The 17,531-nt window shown below is 31.7% G+C and overlaps 2 protein-coding genes across 7 annotated transcripts; both read right to left on the reverse strand.

Moving 5' to 3' along the window:
* Nucleotides 1-519: 519 nt before the first annotated feature.
* Nucleotides 520-7,942, reverse strand: LOC148608676 (low-density lipoprotein receptor-like). 3 transcript variants are annotated; one of them, XM_088544785.1, is made up of 6 exons: nucleotides 7,742-7,942; nucleotides 6,924-7,014; nucleotides 3,500-3,581; nucleotides 3,094-3,228; nucleotides 938-1,015; nucleotides 520-652 (listed from the first exon to the last, which is right to left on the reverse strand). In XM_088544785.1, the coding sequence occupies exons 2-6, from the start codon at nucleotides 6,972-6,974 to the stop codon at nucleotides 630-632; spliced, it is 369 nt and encodes a 122-aa protein (XP_088400911.1). In that variant the 5' UTR covers nucleotides 6,975-7,014; nucleotides 7,742-7,942; the 3' UTR covers nucleotides 520-629. The 3 variants fall into 3 exon arrangements, with proteins under 3 accessions (XP_088400911.1, XP_088400910.1, XP_088400912.1); XM_088544784.1 differs by having other exon boundaries at nucleotides 3,500-3,614; nucleotides 7,742-7,934; XM_088544786.1 differs by lacking the exon at nucleotides 938-1,015 and having other exon boundaries at nucleotides 3,500-3,614; nucleotides 7,742-7,937.
* Nucleotides 7,943-9,990: 2,048 nt separating this feature from the next.
* On the reverse strand, nucleotides 9,991-16,849 carry LOC148608677 (uncharacterized). Of its 4 annotated transcripts, none has more exons than XM_088546494.1 (7): nucleotides 16,640-16,849; nucleotides 15,998-16,097; nucleotides 13,608-13,718; nucleotides 12,819-12,929; nucleotides 11,022-12,074; nucleotides 10,553-10,643; nucleotides 9,991-10,173 (listed from the first exon to the last, which is right to left on the reverse strand). In XM_088546494.1, exons 2-7 carry the CDS (start codon nucleotides 16,065-16,067, stop codon nucleotides 10,086-10,088), a joined length of 1,524 nt encoding a protein of 507 aa, XP_088402620.1. In that variant the 5' UTR covers nucleotides 16,068-16,097; nucleotides 16,640-16,849; the 3' UTR covers nucleotides 9,991-10,085. The 4 variants fall into 4 exon arrangements, with proteins under 4 accessions (XP_088402620.1, XP_088402618.1, XP_088402621.1 ...); XM_088546492.1 differs by having other exon boundaries at nucleotides 14,482-16,097; nucleotides 16,640-16,848; XM_088546495.1 differs by lacking the exon at nucleotides 15,998-16,097 and having other exon boundaries at nucleotides 16,640-16,848.
* Between the last annotated feature and the right edge of the window lie 682 nt (nucleotides 16,850-17,531).

Below are 17,531 nucleotides of genomic sequence, written 5' to 3' on the forward strand. Positions count from 1 at the left end.
CAATTTGAATTTTGGGCAAAATATATATTCCTAAGTACAACGATTAAATGTTCAGCCGAAATATTTATATTTCTTATTGTTATTCATCAAAATTTCTTTTTAACTACCAACGTTCTAAGTTAAAATAAATTGAGTGTTTCGTAATGACTTCATTCTACACTTCAACTTGGTCAAATAGCATTTTGGTAAAACAATTTTTACACGTAACCCCGCCATAAATCTGTCACGTTACTCATTTGTGTGTGTGTGTGTGTGTGTGTGTGTGTGTGTGCCTATTTTTCTTGTGTCTCAAATTGGATTTGTTTATGTTTTCTAATCAACTGATTAATGGGAATAAAGATATATATATATATATATATATATATATATATATATATATATATATATACAATAATCGCAAAGTAAAAATAATCTATATCAAAAGGTAAGTCTTAGAACACTAATGATTAAAAAGGTATATGTAAATAAATAAAGACATACGATAAAGACTATGTTAAATTACTTAAGTAACTACAGTCGTCGCATAAACACTATATATTTGATATCTTCTGTACAGACATCATATAAATACTGTGTTAACAGGCATCACACACAGACTATGTTTACTAAATATAAACTACTTTATCAATCTAACTTCTGGCTTGATTCCGATCTGAAACAGCAAATTTAGGAAATTTTTCATTACCGTTTAGTCTAATTAATGTTTATATTCAGAAATTATAAGATGATTAGAAATGAAATTCTTATGTTATGGGACAATTTACATTTCTAACCATAGAGATGGTCTGTTTAAGCGTGAATGAAAGTAAGTATAAGTATGAAGACGATGCTGAATGAAACAAATAGTCATTTTAATGATTATATTAAAGAAGGAAATGACTTATACCAAAATATATGCAGCTACAAACATAAAATTAAATGTATAATTGTAAATTACCTGTAAGCTTTTTCCAAATGGTGTAAACAATTCCTACTATAATGGGAATTAGAAGTAACAGTAATAGCCATAGCAGGTCTGCAAACCCAAAACAAATATTAGTATCTTCTATAAGATCTTTTATCGTAGCAAACTGAATTACTAAAATTTTATCACACATTCTATTTAAAGAGTAATCAGGGAAACCAAGATTCTAGCGGAAAGACCAGATATAGAAAACAGACACACACAACAAAGAACATAACTTAACCAAAATACTACAATAATATGTTACATGCATCTGCTCTCAGGGCTAAACATTTTAAAAGGCCATATAACATGGTGTTTAAAATGATGTAAGTGTAATGCAAAAACATAGTGAATCATCTCATGATTGAAATCAATAAGATGTAGAATCGTACAATGAGTAAATATTTGGTGTACTTCACTTTAGGTGAGGAACAAAAATAATTGTAGATTGATAAATTGGCTTCTTCATATCGTCCTTGTTAATAGTATTCAATTTATATCGTCCCTCATGTTTTCTACAAGTTGTTCGCGATGGGTTATGAATTTTGATTGAAATTATTTTTCCCTATTAGATGATGTTTCTAATCATTACAAAAGAAGGTGAAGAAAACACTTTTTCTATTTGCAACACGCATTATATTTTCTTTCATTATTTTTCTTATTTCTGATTATATTTTTTTTACTTTAATATTTTTATATTGTATCTGGGATTGCTTTGCTGTTTTTATTTAACTTTGTAACACACTGTTATAAGCACTTGACCAATAACAATATATACAACGTCTCAGAATGTGACGTCTCTATTCACTACACTGCTCCATCGGATCAAATTGATACAGGGAAGATAACGGAAACTTATAAAAGGGTCTGAAAAATTCCCAACGATATTAGAACTGTCAAATTTGCGAAGCAAATTTTTGTCGTTCCCTCCGCGGGACTCGAACTCGTACCGCTGTGACATCTATGACTAAGTCCAGCGCCCTAGACCACTAGGCCAGCTAGGCTGTAAAATATAGCTCTCGCTGGCCGGGTGATTCCTCCTCGTAGGATTAATCTAGGGCTGTAACTTAGTACACGATGTGTGGTAGTACGGGACAGTTCATATAGGTGTTATTATGTAGGATAGAGGATCAAATTAATGATGCATGAGGTCTAGGGCGCTGGACTTAGTGCAGGCGGGTTTGTCATAGATGTCACAGCGGTACGAGTTCGAGTCCCGCGAAGGGAACGACAAAAATTTTGCTTCGCAAATTTGACAGTTCTAACATCGCTGGGAATTTTTCAGACCCTTATATATATATATATATATATCCGTGTTTGTGTGTATGTGTGTGTGTGTGTGTTTCGCCCTTAAATTCGATTCATGAAATAAAGATGTATAGTTTAATGATTTCAAAAAGGTAGCAACGTTATTATTGCCTTTCAAACATGGTTGCAGTCATTGTTTCTGTATGTACTATAATCCTTAAGGGCGCACTATACAATTTCCTTTTGGCGCACTGTTCCACATACCAAGTTGTAAAACTTCCAATTAAAAGTTGTCATTTAGTGAATATATTTTTAAAATAGTTTATAAAGCATTTATACATAGACAGATGTTATATTTGCTATGATAAACAGGTGTGGTTTAAATGAAGAAACGCTTCAGTCCCCTATAGTATTAGGTTATCTCTTCAGCATTAACTGGCTACTTTTAGAAATTCATTATTTCGCACAGCACTTTAGGAACTAAAATTGCTTGAAAATAAATCAAAAGGGTTTTTTTCAACCCCCTCTATGCACGCTTTCTTCGTATGCTAGTTTCTTTAGAAGTGCATGATAATAGTTGCATATTATTTTGCTGTTAGTTTTGGAAAGGTACCCCTGATTTGTACTAAAACTCAGTAGTATTTGTCAGTATGTTACTACATCTACTGGATTTTATGACAATATTTACTAATTTACTAAAACATTACTTGAACTCAATACACCAAGGATTAGAATAATATATACATTTTCATAAAATGAAAAAAAGACACTTGAACAGCTTTATTTAAACAAAATGAGATCATTTTTTTTATAATTGACCTAACTGCATAGTACTACCTAAAGGTATCTGGAAATTGATTTCCGTTTTGTCTTGTGGATGAATATTCTGATTTTAATACCTTTTTTTCTGTCTGCAGACTTTTTTGTCGATGGTACCTTTGTCGTCGTTACAGGAGGGAAAGAACATTGTGAGACGTGCCGGACACATTTTCCATCACATGAATAAAGACCCTCTGGACAGGTTGATAACGAACCTACAACATCAATTACAGTTCTCATAATAAAAAATACAATAACAAAAATTATATAATTGTGCAAATTTTGAAATGCTGTACACGTGTTTCAAGGAGTAACTTCGCATCAGTAGCATTAAATGGTTTATAAACAGCTTTCCCACTTGTTACAACCTCAGTATGGGAAAAGATTATGAAAGCTATGGCGAAAATATACAATATTGCATTAAAAACGTTATATTGAAATACTTTTGGTTTTTCACAGCGTTTCGATTACTTTATAAACACTCACAATTGAGCTCATCGCTTAAATCGCCACAATCGTCAGTTCCATCACATCTTAAAGCGGTTATTGTACAGTTCTTATTGTTACACTGAAATTCATTATTTGCACAGGCTTTGATTACCTAAAATACGAGAGTCAAGAATCTTGTTTGATATTAGATAACTAAAATAGATTTGATCGATTATTAATAATGTTATTTTTGGCGTATTTCCTCGCAGTCCTAAATGTATTTCGATTAGTCGCATGTTTTTGTAAGAAGACGAAGTAACAATGCCAAAGTTACAAACAAGACAATACTGGGATCAAAATCAATTAACTGATTCAACAGTCAATGTAAACTTTCATTAGAAAGAGTAATCAAGGGAACCAAGGTTATAGCGGTAATCAAAAGAATGTAATCCAGGGACAAAGACCAGACATGGAAAACAGACATAGACAACAAAGAACATATAGTAACTAAATCATACATACAAAGTAACAAAAGCAAATGAGCAACTCGGACTCCATTCAAAACTAGGAGCATAGACCAGGTGCACCGGTAGGGTAAGAGTCACCTGATTTTCTATAAACACCCCCGAGTTGCTCATAAAAAGTCAAGTTCGAGGTAGACAAACGAGGAAAGGAAAACTATGACTCGTTGAATAAATCAGTTTTCATGGTGCAGATGGATACACCATAACGATCCATAGATTCCATAGAAGATATGCATCAGAGACAAATAAAATGAACAATAGACATATTTGGCTGTTCTTGTATTATTAATGACAAACTTTTAGACATATTTGGCTGTTCTTGTATTATTAATGACAAACTTTTATTTATCTTTTAAGGCCGAAATGAAATGTATAAAAATGGATGGATAAGTAGTATTTAGTGAGTCAACTTTGCATTTTTATTGTGGCTTCTACAAGAACAAGATATCAATTCAGTAATGTGTTTATATTTTATTTTTTTATTTAATCTTTCATCGCTGAAACCTAAAATTTTTCGAAAAACATACTAAAATACTTTTTTCGTAAACAAAACGACCATGACATTTGTACTACATATTCTAGTATTAATAGATACAATACATTTTAAGGGAATTTTTCTTTGGGAACATGCTTTGGGGGTGAAACCGAAGTTACAATACCAAAGTTACAAACAAGACAATATTGAGACCAAAATCAATTAACTGATTCAAAAGTCCACGTTTATTAGAAGTTATGCATCAAAGACAAATAAAACAGTCAATGGTATTATTAGTGACAATATGTAATTGATTTGTTTAAAGACCAAAATGAATTTATAAAAATGTATGGATAATTAGTATTTAGTCAGTCAACTTTGCATTTTTATTTTTGCTCCTACAAGAATGAAAATATCAATTCAGTATCAAGTTTCTATTTTATTTTATTTTTTTTATTTATTTATTCTTTAAAGCTATGTGGTTTTTGTAATTACTAGTGCGGGTGGATAAATAAACAGAAGTCATTCTCAAAATGGAAGAGTATGAACAACACTGTTTTTGTCTGCAAAACGTTTTACATTCAATGTTTATTATCAGAGGTAGACGTAGAAAATAATAGCAATGATAAGAACTATACTGCTACCACACTCTACAAAGAAGAGATTGGAGAAAACCATAAATCAGTGTTATCCTCTTTTGTTCTCTCTACCAAGGACGATGATTGTGATTTACCGCCTATGTACTGGATTCCTAAACTTCACATGAAATCCTTACAAACAACGTTTCATAGATGGATCTGCAAAATGTACCACCAAACCTCTTTCAAATTTTTAACTTATATACTCACAACTGTTAAAGAGGGTCTGCAGTCCTACCACAACACTTGTTACTCCCGTAGTGGTATTAATTCAATATGGATCCTGAAAAATTCGAAAGATCTTTTGGAGACAATCAGTTCATGACTATTATCTGAATATAATTACATTAAAACCTATGCTTTTTTCAACACTGTATACTTCTATTCCTCAGTTAAAATCCCGACATTATACATCATTGTTTTTTTTCCAAAAAAGATGGTACACCTAGATTCAAATATATATGTAAGGATTCCTCATACTTTGTAAGAAATAATTCAAATCATCTTCCAAATATACAGAGGAAGATGTTTGCAAAATGCTGGAATTTTTAATCGACAATATATTTGTCCAGTGTGGTGGACGTGTTTTTCAACAAACGGTCGGCATTCCAATGGGAACAAATTCTGCTCCTTTACTTGCTGACCTATTCCTTCACCCTTATCAGGTTGACTTTATAGCTGAGCTGATCCGAAAGAAAAAATATCGTTTGGCTAGATCCTTTAATCTTAGTTTCCGCTATATAGATGACGTATTATCTTTAAACTATCCTAATTTCCGGGATTTGATGCATCTCATCTACCCCAAAAAATCTTGATATAAAGAATACTACAGACACTGTGAAGTTAGCCTCATATTTTAGACCTACACTTAGAAATCGATGGTAAAGGAAAACTATTGTCCACAAACGTGATGACTTTTCATTCAGAATTCTCAACTTTCCTTTCATCTGTGGCAACATTACTTCAGCACCTGTGTATGGAGTGTTCATATCACAACTCATACGTTATGCCAGAGCTTGCCGAAACTTTGCAGACGTTTTGTATCGGGCTAGAACTCTAACAAATAGGCTTCTAGAACAGGGTTATGTTGCTACAAGATTGAAGTCATCACTACAGAAGTTTCATGGTCGTTATCATGAACTCGTGGATCGTTATGATATATCCATCTTCACCATGAAAACTGATTTATTCAAAGGGTCATAGTTTTCCTTTCCTCGTTTGCCTACCCCAGTTTTGACTTTTTATGAGCAACTCGGCGGGTGTTTTTAGAAAAGCAGAGGACGCTTACCCTATCGGTGCACCTGGTCCATGCTCCCAGTTTTTAGTGGAGTCCGAGTTGTCCATTTGCTTTTGTTACTTTGTATGTATGATTTTAGTTACTTTAGTTTTAGTTCTTTGTTGTGCATGTCTGTTTTCCATGTCTGGTCTTTGTCCCTGGATTACATTCTTTTGATAACCGATATAACATTGGTTCTCTTGTTTGAAGCAACTCCAATTCATAAAAATAAAAAAAAAATCGGCTAGGATATAATAAGTGTCCATTGGTATACCGATACTGTGTAGAAAAGGTGAAAAATATGTGTTGTCGGGGAGACATTATTGCAGACTGATAACATGTTGCCCGGTGTAAAACTTTAGTCTTTTGTTTTGTAGAGGAAAAATATGTAGAATCGGTGCCTTAAATCAAACTTGCTAATGAAATGTTCAGTGTTATACAGATCTGGCTTATTTCTAATGACTATTTATCTATAGTCATAATAGCTTAGAAACAGCATCCTTTAACTATCACTACAAGTTTTACTACTAAATGTCATCATTTTTTTTAAATGTCTTATCTTACATACCAATGGTGTTAAGAACAGAACAGTACTGAAAACATAAGTTATATTCATCATCTTTTCCTGCAAATTTGGCTGTTAGCTGCGGGTCTCAAATCTGCCAAAATAAATAAAAGATAGGTACATTTGATCCCCTTCCTTTTGCATTTTTCTTGAATTATACATGTATTACGTAAATATATTTAGTAGTTTAAAGTGATCAATCAAGTTTTGTTGGATCAAATAAACAATGCAAATAATTCAGTCTCAGAAATATGTAAACGTCTTGTCTACAAACTAGGCACGTTTTTGTCCAACAGATTATCTATAGTCATTGCAAAGTACAACTTTATGTTGCTCATGTCTTGTATTGTAATAGTTTGATATGGTCAGAAAAGGTTAGAACTCCATCAAGACTTTTCAATACTTGTTTTATTGATTCCGAATTGTTGAACTCGCAAATGGTAAGTTTGTACTGCTTAGGATTATTTATCTACGATGTTTAAATGTTTTTGGTAGAAACAGAAACGGAGCATCGGCAACTTCCTATTTATGTAGATGCTCTAAAATGTAAATTGCTTCGAATTGAAAATGATGTATGTAGTAAGAAAGTGATTGTTTGAATTTTTAATAAAGACTCATAACTTCTGTTATAGGACGTCTCGCATATTCCTGCTGATCCAGATACACAGTGGTATAATATCATAAGTCAAATATTAATTGAGAAAAAAATGGAAATGTCAGTCAAAGGCAAAGCCTAAAATCATGTAATTTGTTATGTTTCATTCCAATTTTGAATAATACAAAAAACATTTTTATCAAATAAACGAATAAAATGTACTTACAATTTAGTAAACTTCGTTCTTTGCTTTAGAGGTTATGCTGAGAATATTGTAAGTCCTTTGCATTTAATATTACTTAGATAATGGAACTTTCCTTTTCCCAGTTTAGGAACACAAAATTTCCTACTTTAACTTCCTTTTTTCTTAATTTTCCAACCGTATATAAATACACGGAGATAACATTTACTTTGGGGTTGATGTAGTTAGGTACTTCCACGAAAAATGAACTGGCAATCGATTGATCAACAGTGATCTGTACAAAATTATTTACTTGTGCAACATGACGATATTCACATGCTTTAAACATTACCGATTTAAGATTTAATATGTGTTATGTTAACTTTAAAAATGGCAATTTGGAGATTTGCAAAAATTTGAAATATTTTAAATTAAGAAAAGTTTATAATGTACCTATTAAAGCATTTTAAGTAGTTTCGAAATCTCATTTATATTAGAATCGACAGATGAACAAATATAAGAGAATTTTCGTTTGTTTCTGTTTTGTTATTAATTATATTATGACTAACTTTAATGACTTTTTATTCAGAATTCTCAACTTTCCTTTCATCTGTGGCAACATCTCTTCAACACCTGCGTATGGAGTGTTCATATCACAACTCATACGTTACGCCAGAGCTTGTCGAAACTACGCAGACTTTTTGTATCGCACTAGAACTCTAACAAATAGGCTTCTGGAACAGGGTTATGTTGCTACAAGATTGAAGTCATCACTACAGAAGTTTTATGGTTGTCATCATGAACTCGTGGATCGTTATGATGTATCCATCTGTACCATGAAAACTGTTTTGAAAGGGTGGTTTTACAGGTTTTCCTTCATTGTTGCGCCTTAGTTATAACCAAAGAAACCCGCCTGTTCGTTATTTTCTCCAGTTAGTATTCAGAGACTCTTTTCTTTTTCTTGACATACGTCACATCATACGTCAAATATTGTAATGTATTATCGTATTCTATACATAGCGAAGGAAGAAACTGCCTACTTATTTCAAATTATACTTTTTTAGTAATTTTATAGTTTGTCAAATTATAAGAAACAACCAAATATCCTGAGCATCTGTTTGAAATAAAAACATCGATATTGAAGAAGCGAAAAAATTAGTTCTAAATTTAGTCCCTTTCTGAATGATTGGTAACGGAAAAACTCGATCACCAAAATGTTAAGATATACAAATTTGCCTCCAACCTGCAACTATATATGAATAACAGCTTTACTTTTAGGTTATGTGCTACATCTATTGCATTGGAACTGATGTAAAAATAAAGTATATAAGATTTTATGTTTTCTGGTCAATCGTGCTTTTTAACATGCTTGTTCATTCAATGACACGAAACAGGCTTGTTTGACCAATGTTCCTTCTAAGAAGTAAAAGTTAACAGTTTCATACGTTTCCATAAGCTAGCCACCACAGAATTAAGCATAGGATGATTAATGGGTTGAATGATCAAATAATTTATTTTAAATCTCTTAAGGTTGCCTCAAAGTTTAAATCTAGTTGCGTTAAAAAATGAAATACAATATCGTTTTCTTATAAAGAAGGATAATTCAGGTTTTACCAACAAACCCCTCAAATCTGCCAGGTCAGATATATTATATGAACTTACATTTAATGGGGTTCGAGTTGCTTATTTGCTTTTGTTACTTTGTATGTATTATTTTGGTTGTTTTATGTTCTGTGTTGTGTTTGTCTGTTTTCCGTGTCTAATTTTTGTCCCTAAATAACTTTCTTTTGATTTCCGCTATATTCTTGGTTCCCTTGATTACTCTTTCATAAGAGAGTCAAATATTATTATTATTAGAATCAAGTCAATAAAATCTTTGATAACTCTAACAAAGACAACAAAGACAACTACTTAACGTTGAACAAAATTAAAAACAACGAGTTTTAACAGTTGAAAAATGTTAAATGTCACAATAGTTTATGCTAAAGCAATTCTATTGTTTTTTTCGGGGTGGTTGTTCTCTACTTTAGGTCCTCTTGTCTATGTGTGATTTATGGGGTCTTGTCTATTAAACATGAACATTCTGTTCACCGTTATGAACACCACCTCTTTGGTTTTTTTTTTTCCTGTTTTTTTTTTTTTTTTATTATTATTATTTATCTTCTGTTGTTATGTGCGATATGTTGTTTGTTAGAAGTTGATATCTTTTTCAATCACATTTCCTACCTGTATATCAAAATACATGTAGCATAAAAGATTTTTAATAATCATTCAAATACTAAACATTACTCTTGTTCCATGAACGGTAATCAATGTATTTATACAACAATAAGACTTGGATTTGCATTTGTTTTTCTGTATTCTTCCACTTTTCATTAGTTCACACTTATCAATGTTTTTCATCCAAACATTTAGAAAATGAAGATGTTTTGGTCATTTCCGCCTCCTTATCAAATTCGACTTTTCCATTTTTCCGCCTATAAAAAATTATTATTGCATCATGAATATGTAAATATTAACTCTTTTATTCATGCTTATTACACATTCTAGTAAATTCGGTTGTATTTTAACCTGATAATGAATGTCGCTCGTCTTCACATATTTGGATGCATTCAGATAGGGACAAATATATATCATAGAATCTTGAGTTTTTGAATCGTGTGAGAATTATTGTTAAAAACTGACTCTACCGGTCTTAATTTATTAAATGCTTTTTTTTCTGAAAAATATAATTTGGCTTCTTCGTGTCAACTCTTAATATCTCATAAACATTGTTTTAATGCAAAATTATTTTTTAACAATACAACAATTCAACTGGGACATAAAGTTTGAATATGATATATTTCTTGTATGTACCTTAGATATAGTTTGTATATAATGCCGTATAATACCATAATTAGAAACAAAGCACCAACAACTGCTACAATCCAATACGGAAAAGACTCTCCTAAAAATGAAAATGCATGTACAAAAGTAACCACTTCGCTACTCGTTTCTGTGTGTTTTTTTACTTTGTAGTTTCTGTGTGTGCAAATTACTTTGTCGGTTTTATGTGTGCTTGTTAGTTTGTTATTTGTCTGCTGTCTATTTGAGTTTTCAGCTGAATTTGATGACAGACTTCTACTCGTTCGATTTTTAAGCGGTTTTTTTTTTAAGAAAAGATATTCCAATGCAAGAATTCAGATTTGATTGTTAATCGATTTCAACGAACATTTAACATACCTAAAGGGTACATCATTAAAACACACATATTGAAAGCACCGTATTAGCTGCAATATTATATATTTCATTCTGTATGTACTTTTTATTAGTTTTGGATAGTTACCTGCCTTTGGTAAGAATTCGACAGATGACTGTGTCGTCATGTCATCAGTTTCCGTTGTTAATCTCGCCGAACTTGGAATTGATGTTATCTGAGATCCTTGAATGTCTTTGGTTGAACTCAGTTTGTCTGAAGGGGCTTTTTTTGAGTTAATATTTGAAAACGTCAAATCTTTCGCATTTGATGTATGCGTATGTGTTGTTGTTATCTTGACAAAGCGTGTGTTGTTGTTACGTACGTAGTTTCCCAATAAAACAGGTGAACTATTGTTTAGATTGGTATTCTCTGCCAATGGTGGTGTGGTGCGAAGGAAGCCTGTGTTAGATGCCGGCAAATTGTAGATAAGGGGGTCTCTCTTAATTATAGAAGATTCAGTGTAAGTCGTTTCCCTTGTACTTTCAAAACTAGGCACGAAGTTTAATTTGTATGATAAATCACACTTAGATGTCATTGAACTAATGGACAAATAAATGAGTGAATTTGATGAACTAGAAGCTATAGAAGCTATGTAGCTCCCTCTCATGTCTGTTTCGATTTCCATATGGCTCGGAAAGTCTGATGAAACTTGTGGCAATACTTGGGTGGAGCGAATGCTATATTTATGGTCAAACATATTTTTAGTTGTTGACTGGATTTTTGGTGGTAAATTTATTTCTGAAGAATAGTGATCCGAACTTTTCAATTTTCCATCATTAGTTGGCAACGTCTCCAAAAACTTGTCTTCGTCGAGACGATTATATTCAGTGTTAGATATTTGTGTTGAAATATACGCCGTAGACAATATTTGTTGTCGTTCTATAGAAGTAAACAACTTGTTTGGTAGAGCGGTGTTCTCCACTACATTTACTGAAGGTGATAATGATGAACTATATATCAAATAGTCCTCTGTTGAATACACCGATGCGTATGGCGGTAAACTTTCTGGAGAGGTCGGTGTTTTAGACATTGTTTCTGAAGGTAGTGATGTTGATATAGGACAGTCTTCCTTTCGTCCATAACATAGGCCATCGGGACAACGGTATCCTGCCTCAGGACATCGTTGATATTCTACATAACCTGCAACCATTAAAACAATGAAAGTTAATATTTAATCAATATCTACATGGATATTACCTCCTTAAACAATGTCTACATTAGTCATATACTATATCGATTATTATTGTATAGCAATATTATTTTTCCATAAAAAAGCATTGTAACATCAGCGTACAATGAATTTCCATATTGCAGTAGTGCAAATATAGTTAAAATTTGTGACGTTATCCGTGACATAAGTTCATTTAAAACAAGACTTAATTATATTTCTAAGTTCATTTAAAACAAGACTTAATTATATTGCTATACATTGAAAGGGTTATTTCATGAATACTGAAGTGCAATATAAAATATACCTCGGAAATATTCCCTTGTATTCATGCAACAACCCTATGCATTTTAAGAAATTTCAAACATTCGCTTACCCTACCGGTGCACCTGGTACGTGCTCCGTGTTTTAGTGGAGTCCGAGTTCCTCATTTGCTTTTGTTACTTTGTATATATGATTTTAGTTACTTTATGTTCTTTGTTGTGTATGTCTGTTTTCCATATCTGGTCTTTGTCCCTGGATTACATTCTTTTGATTACCGCTATAACCTTGGTTCCCTTGATTACTCTTAAAATAATTACATAAACATGTATTAAATATAAATTTTTATAATAGTATACTAGCTGGCATGAATTAATGCTTTGATATTCCGAAAATGTGCTTAAGCGTTGCTTGTTAACATAACCAAACACAATACCACAGCCTGAAAAACTCACAATATAGTTCGTCTGAGTAATCTGCGCACTCAAAGCTGTCATCACATTTGTTGTATAATGGCACACATGCGCCGTTGTCACAACGAAACTCGTCAACATTGCAAGACTCCGCTACCAACAAAAACAATGTCAAAGATCTCATACGAATTACGAAAATGAAAATACAGTTATTTCAATTGATGAAAGTATGTGTGTTGTAAATCAATGTTGATATTTTGTATGTTTTGTGTGAACAAACTCCTCATTGTTGTATAAAGGATGTAACGTTAATATGTACGGTATAATCTTGTTTATTTACAAAAATAAAGGGAAAAGAAACGATAATACATTATCAAATTGAATTTATATGTGAACAATGTTAACATAAGAATTTTAACATCTATTACTAACATGTTTACAATTACACTGATAAATAATTTCACTGATTACTAATCAATAAAACTGATCATTGGTCACTTACCTTGCACAGATCGAATATTTCTGTTGATCAAATACTAATTCCGATTGTCACAAAATACTATTCGAAATGCAACTTTTTAGTTAATGGAAAAACAATCTTTGGCATAGATTAATTTTCTTGCACACCTGCATTGCAAGTTGGCAAAAGTATTACTTAAGCAAACAAGTGCTAAAACAGATCACAATCGTTCTTTGTTATACTCGTTAAACTCATCTATCAAATTTCCTACAAGTGTTCAGTTTTCAGAGATAATCTATTTTTTATCATTCGATTTTGACCAATGATTAATCGACCACCAATTTTATCCTTTAATTAATGTTTATAATTACTTACTACAAGTCTAGATGAAAGATAAACAATAATGCTTAAGATCTGCATCAGGCGTCTGGTAGTTGATATAACCACGGGTTGAAGACATTTGTCAGCTAAGTATCTGGTATCTACAACATGTAAATACTTTTACATCCAGTAGGTAAAAATAGGAATAATTTATGCTTCGTAAACAGTGTATAAAGCTTAATGAGATTTCACAGATCAGATTTTCTTTTAAGTTTCATATTGGTTAGTTTATCATTCAACCAAGGCTAAGACTAACGTCTCAAAAAAGATGAAACATCATCATGTCATGCTTTTATATATGAAATTCATCTACATGTCAGAATATAATGCAATTGTCAAGACCTATATCTTACATTGCAAGCGAATAATCGCAGACAAGAAGAACAGACGAACAGAAACAAACAACAACAATATGAAATAACCAAAATATCACGCACATAAGGACAAACGAAAATAAACATCCCGGACTACACTAACAATTTGAAGCATGGACCAGCTGCACCGGTAGGGTAAGCGTCTTTGGTTTTATAGAAACAGTGAAATATGTTGTTAAACGCAACATAAAACAGAGAACAGACAAACACGAAGAATAAATTGGAACAAAGAAAGTAAGAGAACACTGCATATACCGGGGTTAACATAATTATTCTGGAAAAATGATACATTCTTGTAAAATGTAATACATCCATTAAAGTGCTTAATAAAGTTTGTGTGTTGAAGAGAAGAGGAAGGCGTGTATAAGGATAAGTAAATCCATTGGATAAAACAATGTCAGAAAGACAGAAACACAACAATGCAATAAAGGATCATCACATAGTACAAAGGGAGTAAAACGTGCATAAAGAAACAATAAACAGAAATCACCCTGAACCAAAGAACTCCAGTGCTCCGTAATTGTCGCTCCAGTACTCCGTAATTGTAATCTGTTCCTACGCGTTGCAAAAAAAACCATTTAGAGAACAGTGTTAATGTAATATGCACACCACTTGTCTTGTCGAAAACTGATTGATTAGGTTAACTTAGAATCCTATCCTATAGATGATACATACTGTAGAACTTTGTTATAGTTTGTGAGATGAATACTATTATAATCTTTGTTTGAAAGAAAAACGGTCAAGTCAATGTTTTTCATATATCTGATCATGTTACAATTGGGCTTTGAAAAAATAAGCGAAATCAAGTCATTTTTGTATAAAGAGCCAATACTAAAAAACATGTAATATTAATCTAATGTCTTTTTAGAGCAATAATTGATTGTTCATCTTCAGTATCCTCCAAAATACAAGAATACTCACCACTATGTAAATTCTATTCCACTAAACTGAGGTCATAAAGAAAACAATTAAATACATGTTTAGATATTTTGTAATTGGAATTGTAAGGATAAAACACTGTTTTCCTGAATTAATCGAAGTGTGAAATGCGACCATTTACTCATAAATCTGACATAAACGGCCATTGGTCCTATTTCACGATATTTTTAAGAAAAACATCCTACATTAAAAGTAAAATTTAAGTAGAGCGCATTTTACATCAAGGCTAAACCAGTGTAAGTGACTTTTAAAATAATACAAGTACTTTTCCTCATTGGTTCAAAATTGAATCATATTTTCCCCCATGTTGTTTTCTGCGCTCCCTAATTACTGGGACAATTTAAACTACATTCTCTAACTATGGAAGGTGAAAAGGCGATTAATTTTACAAAGTTAAGTTAAGATAACAATCACGGGTCAAATCTGCACAGGTATTACGTAACATTCAGTTTCTGCATTATGTCTCTGTTTAAGTTTATATCAACTTTAATTTATTTAATTAATTATATAAAGTGTTCCGGATGTCTTAATTAGCATTTATTTTATAATCTTACCGTTTCCTTGTGCTATTTACTCCATAATGAAAATATCATATATTCACTATAATGAATGACCTTTCTAACTTTGAAAGTAAATAATCTGAACTTAAGGCATATGGTTATAAAGGTTTTACTTCTGATATCATTTTAATGCCCCTGAACTGTTAATGAAACCCCATCACAAGATAAGAATTAATATTTATAAACAAAGTTACCCAAAGAGATATCATCTGTTTCTGAGGTGAACTTTCAGCCTCTCGGGAACTTTTTATATCCGGTTATAATTTTAACATGACGTTTGAATCATCATTCAATATCTCATCGCGACAAACTCATTAAAACTATCAATAACTGATAACGAAAGTTGTTCACATTTGTCAGTTATGCTAATTTTCTTTCCATTTTGGTAATTATGTTATAGGTTTATTTGGAATTAAAATAATTAGCACAGATATTACGTAACATTCAGTTTCTGCATCATGTCTCTGTTTTAGTTTCTGTAAACTTTGGATTTAATTCTTTACTTACTAAGGGTATAAGTACTACAAAGGTCTGTGAAATAATACATGCTTCGAGATACCAAGCGGTTAAAATACATCTGATACTCAAACCACTGATGTTAAGAATCCTGGATTAGAAAAATGATTGGCGTATGACTCATGTATAAAGGACTTAAGGAATAAACGTTTTAAAAATATGCATTTTTGTAACAATCATGATCCGATTTAGCCTTTTCACTTTGAATCACTTCGACAAATAACTATAAAGTTACCTCATAACAACAAAATATATTTAGTCTCAACATGTCTTAAAGCAGATAATTAAAGATATTATTTTAAACGAAATACGTATATCATCTACTCGAGCATCATACCAGGGTTTAGACAATAGTACAATGCTATAATCAATGAAAACGACATTAATGTTAAGTACGACTACTTATACTAACAAAACGCAATCGCAGAAATACATAGGTGGAGAGAATGACATTTAACTACAACAATTACAAATTGGCAATAACCAGATAGAACGCGATGAAAGTCAAATATTCTCAATTTATATTTTAATAATTTTTAACAAAAGATTATCAGAGTCAGAAATCTAATGAATCGCAATTGCATAATGAAAGTGTTCCGGATGTCTTAATTAGCAATTATTTTATAATCTTACCCGTTTCCTTGTGTTATTTACTCCATAATGAAAATATCATATATTCACTATAATGAATGACTTTTCTAACTTTGAAAGTAAATAATCTGAACTTAAGGCATATGATTACAAAGGTTTTACTCTTGATATCATTTTAATGCCCCTGAACTGTTAATGAAACCCCATCACAAGATAAGAATTAATATGTATAAACACTGTTACCCACAGAGATATCATCTGTCTCTGAGGTGAACTTTCAGCCTCTCGGAAACTTTTTATCTCGTGTTATAATTTTAACATGACGTTTAAATCATCATTCAATGCCTCATTGCGATAAACTCATTAAAACTATCAATAACTGATAACGAAAATCGTTCGTTTTTTACCATATCACACATTGTACTGTTTTATTGATAGCATATTGTTGAACTCTTACTGAACATTTGTTAATTATATTATGCGTTTATTTGGAATAAAAATGATTTACTTCACTGAATTAAGATGCATAAATGAAAGTCATTTCGCTTCAGTAGCATGAAAGTCAATTTTCATATACTTAAATCCTTATGAAATAATGTAGAAAATACAAAATAAACCGAACAAATATATTTTATCAACATTTTTCAATTGTAATAGGCATTACTTTACTGATCATTACTGTTTTATCTTGAAGTACTTCAATCATCCTTTCCATTGCTTTCAGGACCACAGTCTATAACCTAATGCTAAAAAAATACAGTTTCATTGATTAAATTTTGAAAAGTTCTTGTAGGCAGAACTGCCTTGATCATGTTCTTCCTCTGTATATTTGGAGGATGATTTGGAATTATTTCTTACAAAGTATGAGGAATCTCTACCAAGAACTATATATTTGTATCTAGGTGTACCATCTTTTTTGGAAAAACTGCCTTGG

Source organism: Perna viridis, chromosome 9 (assembly GCF_037379345.1).
Source record: "Perna viridis isolate PV_CMFRI_1.1 ecotype Kerala chromosome 9, ASM3737934v1, whole genome shotgun sequence".
Taxonomy (NCBI): domain Eukaryota; kingdom Metazoa; phylum Mollusca; class Bivalvia; order Mytilida; family Mytilidae; genus Perna; species Perna viridis.

What these genes read in the sequence shown, in the direction of transcription:
- LOC148608676 (XM_088544784.1), bottom strand. Translation starts at nt 6,974, where the DNA reads ATGATGAATATAACTTATGTTTTCAGTACTGTTCTGTTCTTAACACCA. An exon ending in TTTAAGCGATGAGCTCAATT is followed by an intron (nt 3,229 to 3,499) that starts GTGAGTGTTTAT and finishes TTGATGTTGTAG; the next exon opens with GTTCGTTATCAACCTGTCCA. An exon ending in CATTTGGAAAAAGCTTACAG is followed by an intron (nt 653 to 937) that starts GTAATTTACAAT and finishes TTGCTGTTTCAG; the next exon opens with ATCGGAATCAAGCCAGAAGT.
- LOC148608677 (XM_088546492.1), bottom strand. Translation starts at nt 14,569, where the DNA reads ATGGTTTTTTTTGCAACGCGTAGGAACAGATTACAATTACGGAGTACT. An exon ending in TTCATCTAGACTTGTAGTAA is followed by an intron (nt 12,930 to 13,607) that starts GTAATTATAAAC and finishes TTTTGTTGGTAG; the next exon opens with CGGAGTCTTGCAATGTTGAC. An exon ending in ATATACAAACTATATCTAAG is followed by an intron (nt 10,174 to 10,552) that starts GTACATACAAGA and finishes AATTTTTTATAG; the next exon opens with GCGGAAAAATGGAAAAGTCG.